Source organism: Euprymna scolopes, chromosome 3 (genome assembly GCF_053919585.1).
Source record: "Euprymna scolopes isolate OS-2025 chromosome 3, ASM5391958v1, whole genome shotgun sequence".
NCBI classification, from domain to species: domain Eukaryota; kingdom Metazoa; phylum Mollusca; class Cephalopoda; order Sepiida; family Sepiolidae; genus Euprymna; species Euprymna scolopes.
The window spans coordinates 91726032-91751763 of NC_136484.1; the positions used below are offsets into that span (position 1 = coordinate 91726032).

The following is a 25732-nucleotide window of genomic DNA, read 5'->3' on the forward strand; positions in this document are numbered from 1 at the left end:
TATGAAAGTTAAAGCAACATTTTGATTTAATGATTATGAAATTTAAAGCGACAGTTTAATTTAATGATTATGAAATTTAAAGCGACACTTTGATTTAACGATTATGAAATTTGAAGCGACATTCTGATTTTCTGAATATGGAATTTGAAGCGACATTATGATTTAATGAATATGGAATTTGAAGGGTCATTATGATTTAATGAATATGGAACTTGAAGGGACATTATGATTTCCTGAATATGGAATTCGAAGCGATATTATGATTTCCTGAATATGGAATTAGAAGCGATATTATTATGTAATGGATAAGGAATTTGAAGCGACATTTTTATTTAATAAATATGGAATTTGAAGCGATATTATGATTTAATAAACATGGAATTTAAAGCAACATTTTGATTTAATAAACATGTAATTTACAGCGATATTTAGTTAGAGTAAAAGGAAACTTATCGTAATTTAATACAATTTTGTTTTATTTGTGATCTTTAATTTATTGAGAAAAACAAAGTTTATTTGAGATGTATAAATCTTTTACGCCTTGTTAAGTAGAACGGTGAATAGAAGACTGAAAGAATCGATGGGCGTGAAAACGGTGCAATGAAACAGAAAATATCGATAAGAAATGGAAGTAGAATCGTAAATGTCATTCAGTTTTTTATTTATTTATTTTCTTTTTGCTTAAAAACGTAAGCTCATATCGAACATCTCAGAACAAAATAATTCTCCTTTTATATAAATCCAGTAAAAGAAAAATCATCTGCTCACTATTGTAAAGTTTATGAAATCATTTATTTTATGAGTAGCTTTAAACCTAGCGTTGCGCACGATGCAATGGCGGTATTTTAATTTATAATTTTTATTTCTGCATTTAAAAACTAAAATAGACAACTCTAATGTTGTATCATCGAGTAGAAAAATACACACATATAATAATATAGAGTAAATTTATTCCGATAGTTACAATAATGAACACCCGTGTCGGGTAGAAACGGTTGGTATCTGAGTTGATAAATAAACTGCTAAGGCTTTGCTATGGGTCCCCATTTTTAACTCTCATCTTCAATTCCTTAAAAAAAACGTGAACCGCCCTGACGTGTTCAGACCATGTCATAACAATATTTACTTCAAATAAATTATTTCTTGATTTATTTTCAGGTAATTATTTAAATATATTTCGTATTAGCAATCGTCTGATCCGCACAAAGTATTTATGAAAAATAAATTGTAGCTAATACGTCATTATGTTGACAATAACACGGTACAATAATACCAAATTAAAATTTGCTAGGTAAAAGCAGAGCTTGATTTTTAAGTTAAATTCTATTTGGATATGACGTTGGAAATCCGACATTATAACTTTATATGTTAGATTTACAGATAAAATCTATTTTACGGTATAAAAATTAAAAAAAAAACATTGATAACGAATAATGCGACATTAATACAAATATATCAAAATATAAATTAGGAAATTACGATAACTTCGGTAAATTCCAGCTGTTTCCATTGTTAGTTCAATTCGACTAAGATGCTTGATGGTTAAGGTTACTAAATATCTATATAATTTTCTTAGCTTATTTTTTATTGTTTTAATCATGCATATTTCCTTTATTTGTCTCCCTTTTCTTTCGTTTTATATTTAATGATCTATGGGTTGAACACGCGAAGCATTCTCTACCAAACATAAGAATATAAACTTTTCTAAGACGAACAATTAATCACATTTTTTTATAAAATCATATATAAATGCTTTGTTTTGAATTCTGTTTTTCTCGATCATAACACAATGCTGATGTATTTAGCACTTTCTAAATGGTGACCCTTTTATTTTGAACCAATCCTCCATTTTCATATTTTGCATTTGATATGTTATCAACTTTATTCTTTCTTCGCCATTTTATGGCCACAATATTGATCGTCAACGTTTTTTCTTGTCAGCTTTCCATCGTTATTACACTAGCAAAGTCATAGACCACGATTTTTCTTTACCAAAAATGTCGCACTTAATGAACTTTAATGCACTAATTTTAAATAGTGTTCACCTTCGATTGAACACGCTGGGTAAAATGAATGAATTTTTTTCAAAATCGCTAAAATCTGTCAAAGATCAAATCCATAATCAGTTTGGTAGCATTTCACATATGTTTGAGTTTAAGACTCTTAATAAAATAACGCTTAATTCTGTTCTCATAAAGTCGTTGTAATCTCAGTGCAATTCAGACTTTAACTCGCCGACAGCAGGCTAAGCGCCGGGTCGGCACTCCCATCGGACATATGGTTTACTAACCCTACACCACCATCCACCCACGCACAGATTAGAATGTACATTTTTATTTTTGTTGTTATTTATTGTTTCATTTACTTAGCTTTTAACCCTTACACCACGCTTCACCCACCCAACAAATTATTTATTTTCTGCTGAGAAAAATATTAGTTTATTTAGCTTATTTTTTTGGTTGATTTACTTATTCACAGTTCCTTTATTTATTTATTTTTTACTTTTATATTCAAGTTGAATGTTGTGCAATTTTAAATGTTTGTATTAGTAAAATGATGTAACAATTTCTCTTGTGGATGCATGTTTTTATTTTTTACCTCTTAATGACTTGCATATTATTATATTTATTAATTGATGATTGATTGGTTGATTGTAATAAAATAATTAACTTTGAAATAGATTTGAAAATCACCCATCTTAAGAAAATAACAATTTAAAGCTTAAAAGCAAACGGCGTAGTTAAAAAGTTGAAATAAATAAACTCCCAAGAAACGCTGAGTAAGATTTACCTACCCCCTTTTTGTAAGACATTTACAAGAACTCACCTTCCTATTATAACTTTAAGAAATTTTCTACCTTCATGTTCTTAAAATAAAACTGAATTTTCATGAACAGTTTCTTTTCCTCAAACGTCCCATCTGTAAAACCCATTACCACGGTACTGCTTCTATGCAGATAACATGATTGTCATAAACCGCCCTCATAAGTAGTCCCATTTTGTTTATCCCATTCATCATTTCCATAATATTGTTCATCATTCAATTGACACTCTATCCATCGAATTAATTTTTATCGTAAGTGTTTTTTTTTGGGGGGGGGTAGGGGGTTGAAAAACAGCAACTTATTATTAAATGAAATAATATGCTGGATTTACAGACGAATGAAACTGCAAATAAATTGTAAAGCGTGTATTGTCCTGGAAGATTTTTGGCAAATACTAAATCATATACGCGTTTTCCGAACACGCACGTGAAATCATTTTATAAATGCATTTCAAGAATATTTCCTTAAAGCCGTATTTGAAATGCGTTTATCATAAAATATATGCAAAAAGATTTGGAGTTGTAAGTCATTTTAGTTTAAGAAGAGAACAGTTGTTCAAAACAAAATGGCAGTATCGATCCAGAGAAGCTATGAATCTAAAAAGCTAGCAGATAAAGACGAAAGACAGTTTCCGGTAATTAGGCAATCCGAAAAACCTTGTAATTTTAAAAGCTCGAAGACGAAGAGCTGAATTACTTCCCTTATGAAGACAAAAAATGAAATGCAGGTATTCTAAGATTCGGTATATTTTATGGAATGATTCCGGTTTCTGATTGGTTGATAGAATAGCATGGTTTTATCTGATTGGTTAGTTCTTATAAACTTCCACTTTTTTTTGTAACCATACCCCAATAGTTATACAAAAAATATTGCAACAGGAAACCGATGAGTATGTTTATGGTTACGAAACAATAAAAAATGCCTCTCTCCCAAAGGAGGAAGTTATCTCTGAGAGAATCATCTTATGAGCATAGAACAGATGCTATATAATTCCCAAAAGGAGGAAGCAATGACTTGGAGGATATCTAATAACAACAGAACAGATACTCCACTCTGAATTTTGCGTTGAAATTTAGTACTTGAATATGAACAATTCTAGTAAATTAAATAGAACATTACGATTTAGCAATAGTAAATGTCGGTTTCAGAGTGGCAGATACTCAATAGTCATTAGTAGGGCTATGAAAAGAGACTATTCTTATCATTGTTTTTATTCTCGAGTATATATCCGACACAGTTAATCAATTGAGAACCACATCACTCTATCTAAAAACATAAGATACTAGCAGTTCAGCCCGGCTATGCTCGGACTCTATGTACTGTTCATAACTTTATGTGCATATATATATATATATATATATATATATATATATATATATATATATATGAGAGAGAGAGAGTTGTATGTAATATACTGAGTTCGTGTAATTCAGTAAATTTTCATATACCAATGAGTTTTAAGCTAAAAAGAGTTAACTTAAGGAGTAAGCCACAAAATTATCATATTTCATAATTGAGCATTAATGTACTGTGAAAGCAAAATCAAGACTTCAAAAAGGGTGTTGATGGCAACAAAAAGTGCATTTTGTTTTACGTTACAATTGTTTCCATGTCCAGTCGACAATTTCAAATAATATATCGTTTGAAAATTTTCAAAAACCAGCATTTCTTCAGACTTTATGAATAAAAACACTTTTGACAATAGAGAATTTTTGAAGAGAGGAAAAAAAAAAGAAAGAAAAAGGAAAAATTATCTTAACGGGAAAAGCATGTGAGAAAACATTTATCTTTACGGTAGCTACGGAAAAGCCCATTTAAATATTAATATATCGCCTAATTTTCGTATTCTTATTTAAGAATAGTAATTAGAAGTTTCCACAGAAAACCCTAAGCTATTTAAATTTTTTTATATATCCCATTCGTTGAGTTCCTTTTATTTTCTAATAACTAATTTTTTATAAAAATAATTTTTTAATTTGTATTCTATATTTATAGTATGACCGTAACAACCTTGCAATAATGTTACGGGTAATTTTAGTTTCGTATTAGTGGCAAGTAAAGTTTATAGATTATCGTTATTTTAGTACTTAGATGTAAGACCATTTTAGGTTTAAAATTTAATTGAATATGAGAATAAATAAAAAGGCTGTATTATATATATATATATATAAATCCTTGTACAACATTTCGAGTAAGGTATTCTAATCTATTTATTATTATTTAATGTTTTAAAGTTCATTGTCATTCTACTTGAATACGTTTTCATATAGTTACTAAAGACAATTATGAAGGGAGATAATCCAAGTATGTTGTTAATTACTACTAGTTAATTCCGTTGGAAACTGGGTCGATTTTATTTCCTATAACAGCTAAAGCGAGATAATTCAGGCCGTTTGATGTTTTCGGTCTATTGATTACTAGAGGCGTCTATGATTTAATAATTGATTTAATCAGACAGATCCAGGAAGTGCTACGATGGCTTGTTTAACAAATTAAGGATATAAATTATGTTTTTAATCTTAAAAAATTGGTTGTTACCCATGAGTTTAACCCATATCTGTTATTAATCACTTATGCTGCTCATGTCTTATAATTCGTGTGTTGTGTTCTTGGGTATCTAAATAAAATAGTATATATCCTCTAATTATTATTCTGACAGCACAACCACCCAATAGCTACAAACGCGTTTCACTCCGATGAGAAGATGTCTACTTCTGCATTTATGGGTAAAAACATTTAGAACAAGGAGTAAAGTAATAAAATAAGTAAATCAGCATGGATTTTACCAACATAAGATGTCAGATGACAAAATCAATTAAATTAATTTTCGGCCCCCAAATTGCTAATTTAATTTTTAATAAAAACTAGTTTATTGTTAAGTTGTTTTGTTGATGTGAAGAAGGTATCACTTATTTCACCATCAATGCTGCTACAACTGAATACAAAAATGCTCATCGTTATGGAAAAAAATCCAATCTTAGAAGAGCTTTATACTTTATTTATATTTCTTACCCGGTTTAGAATAATAGAAACCATATTCGCATGTTAGATTTGGATCCTTCATTTAGATTATAAAAATTCTAGCTATTTAACTCTACATTAAAATTTAATCTTAGCACCCGATGATCCTTATTGTTGTAAAAAGTTATACCTCAATTACATTTAAGGCGTGATAGCAGAAATCTATTCCTATGAAAACATCCCTGTATTGCATCAAGTTATTTATTCAAAATTTCCTTTTTGGAATTCACTATGTAGAAGGCTTCCAATAAATATAGATTGCACCTTTTTGATTTCCCGGGGCTGTACTTCCTTCCCCTGTCTACTACTGACCATTTTAATTCAAAGTCTTCATTATTTCTGTTAAGTTCCCTAATCCAATCACCTAATGCAATTGTATTCCTCTTTTTGTTTTTATTTTTTATGCTGATTCTTGTACCCCCCCCTCTGCTATCGTTATCGCCATCCCTATTAGTTTTTATCTCAGGTTCCTTTTTAAAGGATACTACGTGGTTTCTATATCTGTCCTTAAACACTGTTCCCGTTGCTCCCAGATATATCTTAGTAATGTCGGTTTTTATCTCGCATTTATACACTATTTCCGAGGTTAGACATTTCCCATCCAACAGACAATTTCCAGGTATTCTGCAATTACATTTTCTGCTTAGGATACTTTCGTTTGATGCTAGTTCGTTATTGTTCCTTATTTTGCTGATTTTTCTATTGTTGGAGCGGATTATAGTGTTAGTAAAGTTTCAGGACGTTGAGAAAGATAATTTTACAGAGTTTCTATTTATTATTTTGCTTAATTTATTATCCGGGGGGGAAGTTTTTTTCTATTATTCTACAGAATTTCTTAGGTATATTATTTTTGATATGATTGCTGAATGGTGGATTGGACCAAACCTGTCTCTTGCGTCTATTTCTCTTATTAATGATGCCACCGGCATTTTTTTTTTACCTGTTCTGCTGTTATTTCCCCCACCGTTCCTATTCTTTTGATTATTTTCAACATTTCCCTTATTGATCTTTGTTTTTTTTTTCTTGAAAGAGTTGACTTTTGCAGACTCTACCAAACTACTCCGCCAATTTCGGATCTAAAATGTTGGGTCTTTTAGATATAGGTTTCCTGGACATGAATGAAACTTTTTGATATATATATATATATATATATATATATATATATATATCAAAAAGTTTCATTCATGTCCAGGAAACCTATATCTAAAAGACCCAACATTTTCGATCCAAAATTGGCGGAGGAGTTTGGTAGAGTCTGCAAAGGTCAACTCTTTAAATTTTGACCTCTTGGCAGCCAAATTCTCACCCAAAAACTGATTTAAAAACTTGCTGAATGTCTGAATACGCTTTATGTAAAATTCTAAATATTTAGACTAACAATTGGCTGAATAGTTGGCTAAAGACTGCAAAGGTAAAATCTTTTGAACTTTTACCCCTTTGAAGCCAAATTTTCAGCCCCCCAAAAAACGATTAAAAAGGTTGTTTTGTCTGAATACACTTTGTCAAATTTCAAATGTTCAGACCAAAAATGGCTGAGTAATTTGGTAGAGACCGCAGAGGTTAAATATTTTTTTTACTTTGGCCCCAATTTTGACTCCTTAACATTTATTGTTATAGGCTCAAATGAAATTAAAATGTTTGATCCATGTCCAAGTAACCTACATCTAAAATTTCAAGTGTTTAGACCCAAAATTGGCAGAGGAGTTTAGTAAAGTTTTCAAAGGTCAAATCGTTAACCTTTGACCCCTGGGCGAAAACCAATTAAAAAGATTTTCCAAAATCGCAATACCCCTTATGTCAAATCTCGAGTCTGTAGACTGAAAATTGATGGACTAGTTTTCTAGGGAAATGTACACACACACTCACACACACACGCACACACACACACACATAGACAATTTCACTTTTATAGATATATAGATTAACTGATATATACTCAAGAGTCAAAATAATGAAAAGAATATTCTCTTGCCATAGTCATTAGTAACAGAAGTAATAGTATAGTTTCGACTACAGAGAGACAGATAACCAAGTGAAAGTTACAACGTTTCTTATTCATCATTAGCCAAGCATTCCCGACTTTGCACGCAACCGCTGAGCTTTGCAACTCCCGGTTGCAGGATTTAGTCTGCAATCATTCGGGTTAACGAGGAAGATTTCATCCAGACAATCTTGAGGCACGATAGTTGTGAGCTCTTCACACAGCTCTTAAAAACATAGCAACAGTTTAACCAATCGACTTTAAAGATTAAAACTAAGAAAGAGCAAAATTTGGTAGAATCAACCCAAACGACAAAGCTAATTTTAGTGAAGTGGTGTACGTATTTAAACAATTTTTTTTCCACATGATAACCATATGCAGTTTTACTTTGTTGTCGCCTTAATATCACACTTTTCTATTTTTACACCGGCTACTTCACTTAACCTTGATATCACACTTTTCTATTTTTACACCGGCTACTTCACTTAACCGCTAAAACTACAGAGTTGTCTTTATTTGACCGAGTTGTATCCTTTAAAAAGAAAACGTTAATAAAATGGCTAATTAATCGCATATGATGTTTTTATAAGCTACGATTTTCCTTTGTGTTTCATTTACAAAAAATAAGAAAAATAAGCGGCAAATGAGCCATAACATTATGATATCCTGAACTGACTGAAAAATAAAGCAGTTACTTAAAGTCTGCTAACTTTGAAAATTGTACACTCTCAATCGAATGTACAATACAAAAGATAATACGAAAATTAGATATCTATATAATCTAGTAAAGTCGGTCGGATTCTCGATATTTTTAATTAATATGTTCTCTCTTACAGAATTAATACAATGTTCTAATGTTTGCCACTTATTTCAATTGTCAGCTTTTAATCTTAAAAATAAAGATTGAAATTCGAATCGACTTCATCGATTACATATCATATCCGTTCGGGAATTTTAATAAGATACAATTTATGATGTATACCGTTACTTTTTAATTGGTTATTGACCTATATTCATTGACCGATAAAATTGCTGTATTCATTATCAATTCGAAAACTGTAAATAGTGGCCAAAGCACGTTCGCTATGTAAACACTAGACCATTTCAGTTGTCATCTCGTCTTTTCGACTGTTATCGTTAGAATTAAATTCAGACTATTATTCTAAAATAGCAGGATATTTTTCAGATTTAAATATCGAATATGCTCATTGTGACAGTTGGATTTAAATTCAAGTAATTGTTTTAAATAGCAGAATTAAAAGACCTCATCCTGTCTTAACAGTCAAAAATAGACTTGTATGGGATGCTCTTTTCTCTTCCCTGTCACCTCTTCCTCATATAAGAGACGTTGCCAGCCTGTCTCTTCTTTATCGTTATTTTCATGGCAAGTGCTCGTCTGTGCTTCAATATGTGATCCCCCCCTCGCCAAACATTCACGAAAAACACTCGTCTAGCTGAAAACACTATCAATAATTTCCCTCACTCTTTATCTGTGCCTAAACCAAAACGTAGATTTCATGAACAAAACTTCTTTCTTAGAACTGCCCACCCATGGAACTAACTTCCGTTTACCTGCTTTCCAGTTGACTACAACATGGTCATCCGCAAGTCCAACGTAAAAAAGTTCTTGATCAGCCGTTCCCCTTCAATAATCCAATTTACCAAATTTACAGTTTTAATGATTACTATATTGTCCTTTTGACTACTGTACGCTCTTTAACCCCTATTCTCGAGTGGCCTGTGCGCCTTGATAAGTGGTGATTCCTTTGTAATATATATAAGTGAAAATGTCTGTGTGTCTGTTTGTATACATTTCTCAAACCAAAGAATTCTTTCAATTTTCGGTCAATAGACTTAAGATTTGATATAAGGAGTATTGAGATTTGGTAAAATGTTTTGAATCGGGTTTCGGCCAGAAATTTGGCTGTCAAGGGGTCAAAGTTCAACGATTCGACCTTTGAAAGCTCTAACCAAACTCCTCCGCCAATTTTGGGTCTAAACACTTGAAATTTTAGATGTAGGTTATTTGGACATGGATCAAACTTTTTAATTTGATTTGAGTCCAAACCTATAACTGTTAAGGAGTCAAACTTTCCAAATTTGGGTCTAAACATTCGAATTTATACATAACGGTTATTCAGACATGCGGCAAGCATTTTAATCAGTTTCGGTGCGAAAATTTGTACTGCCAAAAGGTCAAAGTTGAAAGCGTTGACCATTGCAGATTCTATACAAATTTCTCCGCCAATTTTGGGTCTAAAGGCTTGAAATTTTAGATGTAGGTAACTTGGACATGAGTAAAACTTTGTATTTTTGTTTGAGACCAAAATATCAAATGTTAAGGGGGTCAAAATTGGGGTCAAAGTTAAAAAAATTGACCTCTGTTGTCTCTACGAAATTACTCGGACAAATTTTGGTCTAAACATTTAAAGTCTTACATAGAGTGTATTCACACGTAGGGCAAGTTATGAACAGTGCATAGGGAACGAGCAAAGCCGTGCTGAACTGTTAGTATACCTATAAAAGTGAAAATGTCAATTTGTGTCTGTATGTACATTTTCAAACAAGTTTGTCAATTTTCAGTCTATAGACTGGAGATTTTACATTAGGGGTAATGAAATTTTGGAAAATCTTAATCGGTTTTCAGCCAGAAATTTGACTGTCAAGAACTTCAAGTTCAAGGATTTGACCTTTGAAAACTACCAAACTCCTCCGCCAATTTTGGGCCTAAATACTTGAAATTTAAAATGTAGTTTACTTGGACATGGATCAAACTTTTTGATTTGAGCCCAAATAATAAATGTTAAGGGGGATCAAAATTGGAGTAAAAGTTTAAAAGGATTTGACCCTTGCGATCTCCACCAAATCATTCAGCAAATTTCTGGTCTAAACATTTGAAATGTGCTATAAAGAGCATTCAGAGATTGGGCAAGCATTTTAATCAGTTTGGGTCGAAAATTTGAGCTGCCAAGGGATCAAAGTTCAAACGATTTGACCTTTGCGGTGTCTAGCATACTATTCAACCAATTTTGGGTCGAAACATTTGAAATTTATACATAACGGTTATTCAGACATGCAGCAAGCATTTTAATCAGCTTTGTGCAAAAATTTGGCTGCCAAAAGGTAAAAGTTGAAGGTGTTGACCTTTTTACCCAATTTCTCCCCTAATTTTGGGTCTAAAGACTTGAAATTTTAGATGTAGGTAACTTGGACATGGGTAAAACATTTTATCTTTATTTGAGACCAAAATAATAAATGTTAAGGGGTCAAAATTGGGTCAAAGTTAACAAAAATTATCTCTTCGATCTCTACGAAATTACTCAGACAATTTTTAGTCTAAATATTTGAAATCTCACATAAAATGTACTCACACGTAGCGCAAGTTTTGAACAGTACATAGGGCCCGAGCAAAGCCGGACTGACCTGCTAGTATATAGTAATTTATAAAATATATATGGCGATTAAGCTATACTGAATATTCGGCGTTTCATCCACTCTAGGATTCCTCAGGCTTATGCGCATAAGCCTGAAAAATCCTAGAGTGGGTGAAACGCGGAATATTCAGTGTAGCTTAATCGCCATATATATTTCATAAATTACTAACTAGCTCTACCTAAGTATTGAGCACTTTTGAAGTAAATACTTAAAGTTTACTCATAAATCTATACTTTCGTATATTAATTTTATGTGAGTAAATGTAGTTATAACGTGTGTATATATATATATATATATATATATATATATATATATATATATACACACGTTTATTTATACAAACATATTAGCTACATATGTACGTGCATCTTTCTGTTGCAATTCGTTTCGAAAAGCAGCGTCATCGGGTCGAATCTTTTTCAACAAATCCACATCTTACATCATTCTCCTGAACCATTCAATCTCTTTTCTCTACCTTCTCTCTTATTCTTTCTTTTCTTTAGAACGCTTTTCCATTTCATTTTTAAAGAATCTATATATCTATAAAAGTGAACGTGTCTGTCTGTGTGTCTGTCTGTCTGTGTACATTTCCCTACGCAATAACTCTCTCAATTTTTAGTCTATAGACTCGAAATTTGAAATACCGGGTACTGAGATTTGGGAAAATCGATGTGACGGGTGTCAGCCAGAAATTTGGCTGTTAAGGGGTAAAATTTCAACGATTTGACCTTTAAGAACTCTACCAAACTCCTCCGACAATTTTCGGTCTAGACACTTGAAAGTTTAGATATAGGTTCCTTGAACCTGGATCTAACTTAATAAAGTGATTTGAGCCCGAAACAATAAATTTTAAGGGGTCATAATAGGGGTCAAAGTTTTAAAAAATTAACCTTTTTTTTTGTTTTTTTGCTTTTTTTGCACAGCATACACCTCCAAACACCCGAGCAACGCCGGGCACCCCTGCTAGTATTATATAAAAGAATGACTATTTAAAATCTGTTTTCATTGTAACAATTCGGTTCGATGACCCTGCTTTTCTTAACTATTTGCCACAGAATCATCTACGCACATGTGTAGCTAATAATGCTTGTATGAATAATATACTACAATTACGTTCTGCTTGTCATTAAGCATTCTTTTGATAAACACTGAAGTTTACATATACAAAACTAAAGTCACACAATTCTTATATGCAACAATTTATTATTCATGCATGTCTGGCTGAGAACCACGGCAAATTTACGTTTTTTAATTTAATTTCTCGACATGGGCAGCAAGTTATCGTTTCCCTGGTGATAGTTGGTATATTATGCCTCCGAGGGTTCTTTTTTTTTTTTTTCGACCATCTCTCAAGCAGTTTCGATGTATTTATTTTTTCTTCGAGCTTGTGTGTTATTTTCTTTGAAGTTTTGTTGTGTTAAACATGTTTAGTAAAAAAAGAATAACTAAAATACACAATAAATTGATAAAATAACGTAACTAAACTAAATTATTAAATGCAACAAATGCACAAATCTATAATAGAAATCTCACCTGTCTGTTTAAATGTATGTATGGATGTCTGCCTAAAACTTTCGACAGAGGCGACAGATTTTCATGAGATCGATATCATTTTGAAACCCAACCTTTCGGACGACAAATATCGAAAAATTGGCTAAAAATATTAATTCCTTCACTCTCAACTGGACACTTTTCTGCAGAGAGGGGTCACCTTTTTCGCCGATATTTTCGAAAGTCATCCCCCCTTTTCGATTGACTAGCCTTAATTTAAACCTTCGCCACTTCCGGTTTGGCGATGGACGCAACGGCAAAGACGTCACGTTTTTTTCACGTTCTTTTCATACTTCGCGGTACGAGTTCGAGCCTTCCTGCCTACTACCACTTTTTTTTGCTCACCCCCCCCCCCCCAAACACACTTGCAACGCCAGGCACCCAGGCTAGTATATAAACACAAACTCAATCACACTTTTTAAAAATATATTTATTTCGCTAAAACTCCTGAGAAAATAATAAATTCTTTGCTTAATATCTGAATTTTGTTGCCTTTTACTATATCAGCAAAATCACTCCTGTGTTAACAATATAGACTACTTTGTATTTAAGCGGAAGTCCTTGTAATTGGGTTAAGATATAAACATTTATGATCCCGGCAGAAATGTTGCGCGGGCCACCTACGTACGAGGAATTTTAAAACCAATTTTATTTGGACGTTGTGGGGGGAACAATCGGTTCTCGGGATATTTCCAAATTAACATTCTAATCTGTCTCGTTCAAAAAATAAAACAAATAAAAAAATAAAAGTAAATAACAATAAAATAAATAAAATTAATGTTACACTAAGAAAATAAATGTGATTATTTAATTGTTTTCCTTGCGAAATGCTAACAAAATAAATACATCGTCTAGTTATTTTTTTCTGAAAACTTTGTAACGCCAGTAAAATTAATACAAATATTTCAATTAGTTCTTTTTAGACTAAAAAATTAATATGATGCTAACATAAACAATTCTGTTAGTGTTTCTTTCAAAAATGCCTTTCACACACGTAGAAGAAAAAAAAGAACTCCTGCAAGAAAAAAAAAAATTGATTCAGCAAATATTCCAAAAGGAAATTGACGCATTCTGCGGCAATCGTGTGAATTAGGTATTCTCAGTTATTGTCTATACCAAGAAAAAATATGGGGGATGGCAGGCACTTAAAAGATCAGCTAAAATAAACTGTGGCGTCTTTGAAAAGTGCTAAGAACAGCACTAACAACTAATAAAGATATAGCTAAATTGGAAAAAGAAAGAATTGATAAAACATGAATGTTGCAATTGAGTCACCACAAAGCAAAATTTAACAAAAGTTTTGTAAATGAAAAATCGAGGAAAACAATCAAATAACACAACATAAGACTGAGTCTGCAAGAAGATGAAAATAATATTTTAGTCCGAAATGTTCATTTAGGAAAGTTTATTTTACTCGTGTGTTTGCGGTGAAAACTACTAGTCTGATGTTAATGAAATCTTCACTATATGAAGTAATGAAAGATGCATTTTATTTAAATGTTTATTGTGAATTTCAAAGGTGAGATGAACATTTTAGTTTTTGTTTCACGCATTAGTCTCCATCCCCATAGTTAAAAAATACATTTTCTCCTAATGGAGCTGATTTAGCCAAATAACTTATAAAAGTTGGAACCAGGATTAAATGAATTAAAAAAAAAAAAAAAAAAAAAAAAAAAAAATCGATGAGATTAAAAAAATTCAATTCCTGATTAAAGACAAAATCTGTTCCATTTTTTTGCTATTTCTTTTTCTATATAATTTTTTTTTTTAATGTACTACTGCAAAGTGTGAGTTAGTTATATGAAGATGATTTAAAATCAATTAAATTAAAATTAATCTGTATATTGAAAGGCATATTTTTTAATTAAAAGAAATAATAACTTGGGGAAATTTACCTAAAATATCAACAATTTATCGATAATTCTACATGAAACTACGAAGTGCCTTAATAAGTTTCCAAATTTTTTTGTAAATGCATTTAAAATTGTCGTAAACTCTTAAAAATTCAGTTATTGCTATCTATCTTGAAGTCGCTGACCAATATATATATGATTTCAGGTTCAAATGAACAGCTACAACATACACTGGAATACACCCTACTAAAGCCTCATTGTCACAGCTAGTGAATTTCTAAAATGCAATCTGGACAAGAGAACACGTTAGAAGAACGATATGCAATAAAAGTCTGTTTTTCAACTTGGAAAAAGGCCAGAAAAACGTATGGAATGCTTCAGACTGCTTTTGAACAATCTTGCTTGAATCTAGCATCGGTTTTTATGTGGCATAAGAGATTCAAGGAAGGCAGTGAGGAATGATGAGAGGTGTGGGAGGAGTAGGGAAGTCAGAACAATAGAGTTGATTGGCTAAATAAATAATTTCATAGATTAGGTCCGTCGCGTGTCTATAGAGACAAGTGCACAGTTTGATGTCAGTGTGGGAACTGTAAATATAATTATTCGCGAGTTACTGTAGATGTAGATTTACGCAAAGTTTGTCCCAAGGGTGCTCAAAAACCCTCAGAAAATAAGACATTGACTCACTCTCCCTATAGCCCCGATCTTGTTCCCTGTGATTTTTGGTTATTCCCCAAGCTCAAGGAAACTTTAAGGTGATGTCATTATGAGACAATTGAGAATTCTAACTACAGTGTGAAACAATAAAACTGTCACCATAGAAAAGACATGCTTCCATTTCCATTTGATGAAAACCGATTTTCTTTTTTTTTTTTTTTTTTTGTAGACCATCTACTAGTTGATCAGCTGTGTACAAATTCTAAGTGCGATAGGAGCTCTCTATCATGTCTGAAAGTGATAAAATGTTCAACGAGCGAGATCGGAAATGTGCCGCTATAGAACTCCTCCTCTCCACCGATCCCAGTTATGACAACAGGACCATTGCCAGCATCCTCAAAAGGCAAATCCGGCCGGTTCAACGCTTAAGGGCACACCTCAACAAATTTTCCAGCTACGGTTATGGTCTTTGGTGTGGTTTCAATTGAGGGCCACATCATGCCACCTCACATCTTCGAAGTAGGCTTGAAAGTCAACAGCAAAGTGTATCTGGATGTGCTGAAGAGTGTGATGATACCTGGTGCAATCAGGTGGCCGCTGGCAGACGCTGGGTGTGGCAGCGGTGTTGGCCCACAAGTCCAAAGAGACGCAGGCTTGGCTTCAGAAGGAGTGCTACGACTTTATATCCTTCTCTCACTAGCCCCCTCCTCCGCCAACCATAACCCGCTGGACTACTTGGTTTGGTCATACGTCGAGAACATCACTATCATGACCTCCCACAATACCAAAGCCAGCCTGATCGTCGCCATCCGCCGAGTATTTGCCGAGCTCTCATCGGCGCTTGTGGAAAAAGCATGCTCCCAGTTCCGGACTCGTAGTATCGAAGCGGTGATTGAGACTGAAGGCGGCTACACGGAATAGATGTCAGCTCTACTACATAATCAAGTTACTTGAATCGATTTTTTCAATAAAAGTTTTAAAATAAAGCTGTAGTGTTGTTTTCCTTAGGGCGACAATTTTATCGTTCCACCTTGTAGAAAGCTATCGAGGAAACGAATACCAGTAATTAAGGATTTGATTCGTACGAAATGATTGAATCATGCCAAACAGAAGCAGTGACTGTGAGGTAACGATGGCTCAGTGATTAACAACACGAACTGTCAATCTGAGTTGCCAAGTTCGACCCCAGTTAGTTCCACAGGAATATTTTCACGTAGTGCCATTGAAAACCTTCACGTGATTTCTCCGTCTAGAAAAAATTCTTAATAGAAAGATGTCGAGGAAACGAATGGCAACAAAATCATCATGAATGATGCTCAACAATAGCAGTATCAACATCAGTAACAGTGCAACTAATAATACAAAATAATGATATGGATACGTTGCTCTGGGGCAGCCGTCTTTAAATAAGCTATAGAGAAAGTGCGAAAATTAACTTATGCAAAGAGACTAGGAACGAGCATTGAGAGTATGCGCATATACAATTGTATTTCGAGACTCTACCACTATTTAGACGAGCTTGAGAAATTCAAAAGATCATAGGTTATTAGGCGCTTCCATAACTAATAATTTGGATGATAATATTATTAGGTGCTTCCATAACTAATAATTTGGATGATAATAACTGCAACGAACTGAAATATATCTATTTTAGTCTGTTTTTACGTACACGCGTCCTTTAAAGATAAGGTTTAGGGTGTGGTTCCCAATGCTATGACACATTCAGAGCAGAAGAAAAAATTTTCAACTCCCTCAGACTCCCCCGTTTGACAGGGAGTCTCGATCATCATGAATGAAACAATTACTGAAATGGAACCTCTTACTACAACTTGAATCAGTTGATAATCTTTCCCACATGCAAAGCAGATTTTATTATGAATCACGAGGATAATGTGCCGTTGTGTACATGTGTAGAAATCGGAGTTGCTTGGTTTTAATTTAGCATTTTTAGCATTAATTTCCCGATGTTTATCCGAAATGAAATTATTAAAACAAATTTTTCACTCCATCAAGACGGAAGTTATGTTTCCGTCGAGGTTCTCATTGCTGGTTTGTACACTGTCAAACGCCCACATCGCTTGACAAACATCACCAAACTTGCTCAAGATATCGGCCATGGTGAATGTAATTAAAATTTGGAATATTTAGGTCAAAGATCAAAGACACTTTTAGCGATAACTTCGGTTCAAGACTCGCTACTCGACCTATATTGCAGCCAGTAATGCCCTGCATCTTATATACACTGACCTTAGCATTTGGTTTTAATCTTTACCTGGAAAACGGAAATGAAATTTTTGGTATTTTTAAATTTAATGCATTGACTTGCTTTTCTTTACAAACAATAGCAACAATGCAACAGCTGAATCATATTAACAATTTTTGAGTTATCAATGTTTTCATGACCCAACTTCGAGTATGCTTCATAGGATATCGTAAGGTATTGCCCAGACGAGACGTTGTCAAGCGCAGGCATGCATTTTCATGACTGACTTACGTTCTTAGTTACTAACTAGCCTGGGTTCCTGGCATGACCCGGGTGTTTGAAGGTGTGTGTTGAGCAAAAAAAAAAAGTGGTAGTAGACAAGCTCGAACCCGTACCCCGGAGGAGGTAAGGAACGTGAAAAAAGTTACGTGTTTACTGTTGCGCCCATCGCCAAACCAGAAGTGACGTAGGTTTAAAGCAAGGCAAGATAATCGAAAAGAGGGAATCACTTTCGAAAATATCGGCGAAAAACAGCGACCCCTCCCTGCCGAAAAGTGCCCAGTTGAGGATGAAAGAGTTAATGTTATCCAATTTTTCAATATTTACCGTCCGAAGGGTCGGCTTCAAAATTATACCAATCTCGTGAAAATCCGTCGCCTATGTCGAAAGATTTTGCGAGATTACATACATGCATACATACATACATTTAAACAGACAGATGAGATTTATATTATAGATAGGCCAGCACTTATCAAGGACAAAAGCAATTCAAGGATAAGGATAAATTACTTTATTTTAGTTTCACGCATACATTTATCGTCATGATAAAACTACTATTACTACTACTACTACTACTACTACTACTGATACAACTAATGCTAATGTTGATAATAGTAAAAGTTCCCATTTTATTACATAGTTACTTAGACAGAACTCAGTCATATAACCTATTATTATTAACTAGCAGGACCCGCGTACTGGCGTTGCCCAGTGGAATTATGCCTCGTGGGCAAAATGAATGTATCGTGCCTAAGTAAGAACGTTAGTATCTATAAACCCATTCTTAATATGGGTATTTGATTATGTGCGGTGATTATTCTGTGCTTTGACTTAACGTGTCAATATTGTGTCACCTGGAAAAAAAACAAAAAAAAACACTGCTACGAACCTGAGCAGTGATTCCCATAGCTTTTAAGATGGTAAATAACTATATTCTACTAAATATATAAAAGTAAACTTTTCAGAAAAAATGCTAAAAATGCCACATTGATTGCTAAAAATGTCAAAAAAGAGCTAAATTGGTTACTATCACAAACAAAAAAGCCAAATTGGAAAAACAAATAGTGTGTGCGTAAATATATAAACATTTATGCATTTTACACGTCATTATATTTATATTTTGCGTGCTTGTGTAGATTGGCGATGTTTTAAACCGACACATTTTCAATATATTTGTATATTGGAGAGTCTCGCTTCCAAAATTGTCGCGCGTTTTTTTTATTACGATTTGTTCAAAAAAAAAAAAATGAAATTTTCTTAAAATAAATATGTTGCGGATGTAAAAATATTGGGAAAAATAACTTCGTTTTATTTCGTTCAATAAGCTTCCGCATTTTTTGTTTCGGCATAATATTAAAAAAAGAAAAAAAACCCGCAAATAATTGGTAGCGAACCCCTTCAACTTAGAGATTCAACGTCTCTATTAACTGCGCCACGGGCCCCGAAGGGCGATCAAGGTTGGATTCTTTGATCTTATAAATCCACGTTTATTTATTATCTGATCTTCCATAGTCGGGTCCGTACCGATTGGTATATATATTATTCCTTAATTGGAATTCATTTTTGAGATGAGAATTATACATATTAATTTATTTTTATTTCGGACTACTAGTCTCATCTTTATTATGAATTCCAATTAAGGAATAATATATATACCAATCGGTACGGACCCGACTATGGAAGATCAGCTAATAAATAAACGTGGATTTATAAGATCAAAGAATCCAACCCTTCAACTTAGTCCAGAGATAATTACACGTCATTATAATTATATTTTATGTGCTTGTGTAGATGTGTGATGTTTTAAAACGACACATTCCAGATATATTTGTTGTGTTGTAACCTAATCGATGTATTGTTTTGTTCTTATCTAACGACATGTGTTGTACTGTCAGTAAATCGATTTAATGTATTACTAAATCATATTATTATATTCTTCAACGGGCCATATATACGTTCTATGTACGTTGTTCTTAGTATAACGGACTATTTAACAGACTATTGGCCTCGTGTCCTAAATGTCTTAACGGCCCGTGACTCGACTAGTGTTATAGGTGCGTACGTGCCAACATATATTACGCATAAACATGACGACATAGATGTCTGCTGCTGAACGCTTCTGGGGGATTCGCCAATCGTCCTGGCTGGAACCTGCTGTAACGGGGATCCGATACGATGTGTTATTCACTCCCAGGCATATCGTCAACAGAAATGGAATGACCGACGATCTTTGGCTTGGGTGTTATCTATATCTTAACCTATCTTGCTTGTTCGGTGTCTGAAATCCAACTCCCTAAACTAAACTTGCTCAAACCGGAGTATCTGACATGTCACGTCTGGTCTCTGCTTGAATAGATCCGATACAATTCATCGGCCACCCAGTTTGATACATGTCACAACATGACACTTTAACCCCTTCTGCATCTTCGTTTAATAAGCGAATAATTTGATTCGAGATTATGAGAATTTTCGGAGATCAGCCAATCAGAATGTACGGACTTAAGAGGGGGAGCCTTTATTGTTTATGAATCGAAAAATGGAAAGATTATGGTAGGTTTATGTAATAGCCAGTTACGGTCGGTGTAATAACAGAATCTGTGGAACGTGTAGAATTTGTTCCGGTGACAACTAGTAGTAGTGTTGGAACTAGATATTTAGAGAAAAATGTCTCCTTCCTCTGAAGATGTTGTGATTGTGATGGTGTTGCTCGTAGGATGCAATACATCATTTTAATATTACGACTGAATGTCTTAAATGGTGTTCGAAAGCCACTACATAAGATAGTGGCTATTAGCGTAGATGTATTAAATTTGTATGTGGCATCTGTTGTTGCAAACCTATGATACTTTGTTTCAAAAGGGAATTTATGCAGTTATTTTATTATATATGGAGATAAATATAACAAGCAAACTTGTTCGTAATATTAATAGTATTTATATTGGCTTCGGAGATGGGAACAAAAGTTTCTCAATTTTACGGGCAACACTAGGACACAGGTCCTGCTAGTATTATAAGTATGACTGTTACATACATATACTTACATTATGAAATAACAGTGCCCAATACATAAGTAGAGTTTAGTAATAGTATCAAAATATATTTATGGCAAATGCGATACACAGAATGGCTTGTATTTCATTCCCGAATGAAATCATCTTGCGTAAATTTAAATTTTCTTTCTTTTTTTTTTATATTGAAACAGTATCCACCTTTAAAGATTGTAGCTTCTGTCTGTTCATAAACTTGGAGGATTTGCTAGATAGACCGCTATAATCCTATCACACACACACACACACACACACACACACACACACACACACACACACACACACACACACACACACACTTTCATGATGTTGACCATCTTACAATATATTCCTTTAATTACGTTGACATTTACAATTCTTTATACAATTTTTACAATATCAACTTAATTAAGGGAATAAATTGTAAGATGGCCAACTTCATAAAATTTGGAATATAGACTTTTTTCATCTGTTTGTTATATGCTCTGTAATTACATTGAGCTTCACAAATTAATGATCATAAAAAGGTGAAATATAATTGAAAAAAAAAACATCATATTTCAACAGGAAAAAAAAATATATAATGCTTTTGATCAACATTGTGTGTGGGGAAGGTGCGTCAACTGCTTGCTATCCGTAAAAGAAAACGATGTTTTACATTTGTAACGTTATCCAGCACGTTGTAGTCTCAGTCGCAAAGTAGACAAAGAATAATAAAAAAAAAGAACTTTAACTCGCTTTAAACGACATAGATTTTCTCATTCTCATGCAATGCGTGATTTTCGTTACGGTTGTGATGTCACCCACGTTTCTAACGTGCTCTCGAACGTCATCCACGTCTCTAACGTGATTTTCTCTCACGTGCTATTTCTCCTTTTCATAGTCTTTTTCTTTAACGGTGACGTCATTTCGCTTGAATTACATATTTAATTTTTTTTTATCTCTTAAAAAAGAATTCACTGACTTAAGAATAGATATCTTAATAAGGGGTTTAGTGCTTGGAAACAGATGTGCAAATGATGCACATTCTTTCTCTAGAAACGTCGAGTGCGTCTCGAGAGAGTTAAAGACTAAATTTACTGAATTTGTTATAAATTAATGACTCTATATTTACACCCATTTTTCACCAAAATGAATGATCAACATAGCTTCGTAAGAATAAGAATTAAAAAAAAAAAAAAAAAAAAAAAAGCAATATAGTATTTTTATGGATCATGTTTCTCATTCAATCCCGGACGACGCCGAGCCTTCTTGCTAATATCTAAAATAAACAAAACAATTCTTAGATATAAACTCGAGGAAGCTTCTCCAATTTCATCATCGTATAATGACCCAAACTTTGGTCGAATTTCATACTCCGCCCTCCCGTTCATTTTTTTTTTCTTTTCTGAAAGTGTATCAACTCTGCAGCCACTGGTGTAATAATTAAGCCTTCAACGCCTTTCCCCTGTATTTTTTGTCTATTAGGCACAACAGACACCCCCACCCCCACTTCCCAACTTTGGCAATGCTTATAATTACAGCTTATATATACACACAAAATACACAGTAATGTTCACGATGGCTTACATACAAGCGTGGCTTATGAAATGAAGTTCGTGTATACCAGTGAAGCGAATCTATTTTAATAATTTAACAAATAAAAGCTGAAATAATCGCAATAATAATATTACTTAGTCAGAAAATACAGTTTAAAAGTTTTAGCAATTTTAATTTTTTATCAATTTACGATTGTGGGTCCGCCGTCGGGGAAATATGTACCGGACAATCGTTCGCTTTATTTTTATTTGGGGCTTGTTGTTTCTGCCCTCGTCGCTCGGCTGGCCGGAGAAAGAATACGGAGGTAAGTCACACAGCTTATAAGAAAAATAAAGAAAACAAAAACAATAACCTAAATAAATAAAAGCAAGGAAGTAAGACGGATCTATACAACGCTCTTCTTCCTCTGAATTTTTTTTTCTTTAGACAACTACTCTGCTTATTTTAAAATATATATTACGAAAAGATTACCCAGCGTTGCCCGGTATTAAACGTAACCTATAAAAAAATAAAAAAAATGGAACAAAACTAAGACATGAGGATGCGAGGATTATATATTTTCTAAACAGTTCACTTCTTTTAAGTAAAAAAAAAAAAAAAAAATACTCTAGCTGAGATCGAAACCTAAACACAGTGAGTACGATAACCACTAGACCAGCTAGCCATGATCTTTTGATAAAATTTTCAAACCTCGTGAAACAGTTGAAAAATAAATAAACAAATAAATAAAAATTCGATGACTTCCAAGTACCAAAGTTTAGCATCCCTTTTGTTCCGGATGAAAACCGATTAAAAAGTTTTCCACATGTCTGAATACCCGATATACCAAAATTTCAAGTTTGTAGATAAAAAAGATTAAGTATTTAGGTTGAGAGTTGTCGTCACACACGCACGTGCGCACACACACATTCTCACTTTTATAGATATATAGATTTTCAACTTTGATTTTTACGTGCAGTATTCACGTAAAATAACTTACTGCATCCCCAGAGATAATTTTTTTTTTTTTTTTACTCTAGGAAAAATATCTTTGGATAACTCTAGGTTCTTCGCGTTCTGACTAGGAACAAAGTGTAATATCTGTTCTGATGCTACATGTCCCCTTTTCTGTCCTCAGAAGAAGAAATCCTTCATGGCTGAGACATTTTTTTTTTTTGTTCCTATCTAGAGTGCTCCATTTTGGGGAGCTGGATTTTTTCCACATTAAAAACCGACACTGTGTTTAACTTGCCCTCAAGAAAAGGCAAGTAAATAGGAACTCTATATTCTTGGCCTTTTGACTAGGAAGTAAGTGTAGTATCTGTTCTGATACTACACTTACTTCACCTTTCTGACCTCGATCAGTAAAGGAAAAATCTTTCTAGACTAAGGCAATTTTTATTTTTATTCCTATCTAGAGTGCCCCCTTTTGGGGAGGTGGATTTTCCCCACATTAAAAACAGACCCTGTGTATAAGTCTACCCTGGAGGGGCGGCAAATAAATAGGAACTCTATCGATTAAGAACCACGTATGAATATGCGTGTTCATCATCCGCTAAAAATAAATACATAAATAAATCGTCAGCTAAAACCAATAAATAAATAATAAAATTAACATGAATAAATTATGCTTCGCTAGTGTTTGCAGTAATATTCATGTGTTTAAATCCTTAGATTAAATGAAAACATAACGAAAATGAAACATATTAAAGCTGAATGTTTAAAACCGAACAGCATATGTTTTAAATAATCACGTGTGATGTGTGTATACTCGTATAATAGATATTTCGTATTTACTTTAACAGTATCTTCTTCCTTTTTACATTATTTATTTATTTATTTGGTACTTTGTACAGTTTAGTCAAGACATTAAAAAAATGAAAATATCAAAAAAAGTTTAAATTGTATGTATTCGTTATAGAACGAAGTTCTCCGAAAAAAAAAAATTCACTTAATTTCATCAAGTAGTTTTTTTTTTTTTTTTTTTTTTTTGTTACAGCGGAAAAACACGTTTTTATGAGAGCGCGTTGAAGGCGGTCATCTTGGATTAAAAAAAAAAATTTGTTTGAATTTTAGAAATGACAAAGGGAAATAACTCCAGTTAAAGCGCTGTCACTCCTTCCCATCTTTAATACTAGCTTTTTTTCCTAAAAATCGAACATTTTGCTCGGTATCATAACGAATTGTTTTTTCGCTGTAAAAATAAAACTACTTGATGAAATTAAGTGAATTTTTTTTTTCGGAGAACTTCATTCCATAACGGATACATACAATTTAAACTTTTTTCGATATTTTCATTTTTTAATGTCTTGACTAAAGTGTACAAGTATCATTTATTTATTTATTTTCGACTTTCAAATCATTAACGGCTTCGGTCATTTCTAGGATTGACTCTGGATTCTATGGATACTTATTCATTACAAGTATGGAATAATGTAATTCGTGTTGAAATTTGTAAATTTAATAGCTTCAACATTTATTAATTCAAATATTTTGTAAAGTTTATTGATTCAATATTTGTTTCTGTTTTGAATTTGTTTCTTTTATTTAAATGGTTTAATGTTACTGTTTATTTAAATTTCATCGAGATTTACTTTTTTTATATGTACACGCGAATGAATAATTCTTAGTCTGAAAATATAAAACTGCACCGGTATCCACCTCTCTAAAATCGATCTTTCTTTTAAGATTGGTCACGTGACGAGGCAAGTAAATGGGGACATGGGCCGAATGTAAACAATTGGTGGTTATGTTTCTTTAGAGATAAATTTTAGATAAATTTTAGTCTCTGCTTGACTGATGTGGAGATTAAAGTTAGGTGTGTATATACAATTTTACCCATTAAAAATAAATAAATTGCAGATATTTTTTATGATGTACGTACCCTTCACGTAATGAAGATATCATATTCGAAAACTAATGTAAATTCAGCAAGTAGTTTTTTTTTATAGTGAAAGTCATTTTTTATGATTCTTAGCGATTTTCATATCGTATCAATTACAAGGCTGATTTTAATCTCGATAGTTAGAATTGAGTTGTCTCATTATTATTTATAAAACATGGCGGATGAAAACACTATCGTTTATGCATAAAATTTGATTTTCTTAAAGAAAAAAACCTACATGATAAATTTACGAGATTTTTGGAATATGGATTTTCCCATATTTTTGTTTTGGAAAATAGGTTTAATTCTAAATAAATATCAAAATTTATCCAAAAATTATATCTAGATGTCGCTTGAATGAAATTATTCTTAATTACGACGATGCGTTAAACAATATTCAAAATTCATCTTTTTTTTTAATTTAATTTTTTGAGTGTTTCGAATTACAAATATAAATTTATTTATCAAAGTCCGTGTGCTTATCAATTACAAAACATGTT

The 25732-nt window shown here is 32.9% G+C and overlaps 2 protein-coding genes across 2 annotated transcripts in view; one reads left to right on the forward strand and one right to left on the reverse strand.

The window, feature by feature from the left end:
* Positions 1-25732, reverse strand: part of LOC145257577 (uncharacterized) — a 140304-nt gene that overhangs the window by 96755 nt on the left and 17817 nt on the right. The gene's annotated exons all lie outside the window — the stretch shown is intronic.
* LOC145257593 (C4b-binding protein beta chain-like) overlaps positions 22327-25732 on the forward strand; it is a 395583-nt gene continuing 392177 nt past the window's right edge. Inside the window, exon 1 of the mRNA XM_080115672.1 lies at positions 22327-22673. Within this exon, the coding sequence (XP_079971798.1) occupies positions 22586-22673 (88 nt within the window). The 5' untranslated portion in view covers positions 22327-22585. The remainder of the gene's footprint in view (positions 22674-25732) is intronic.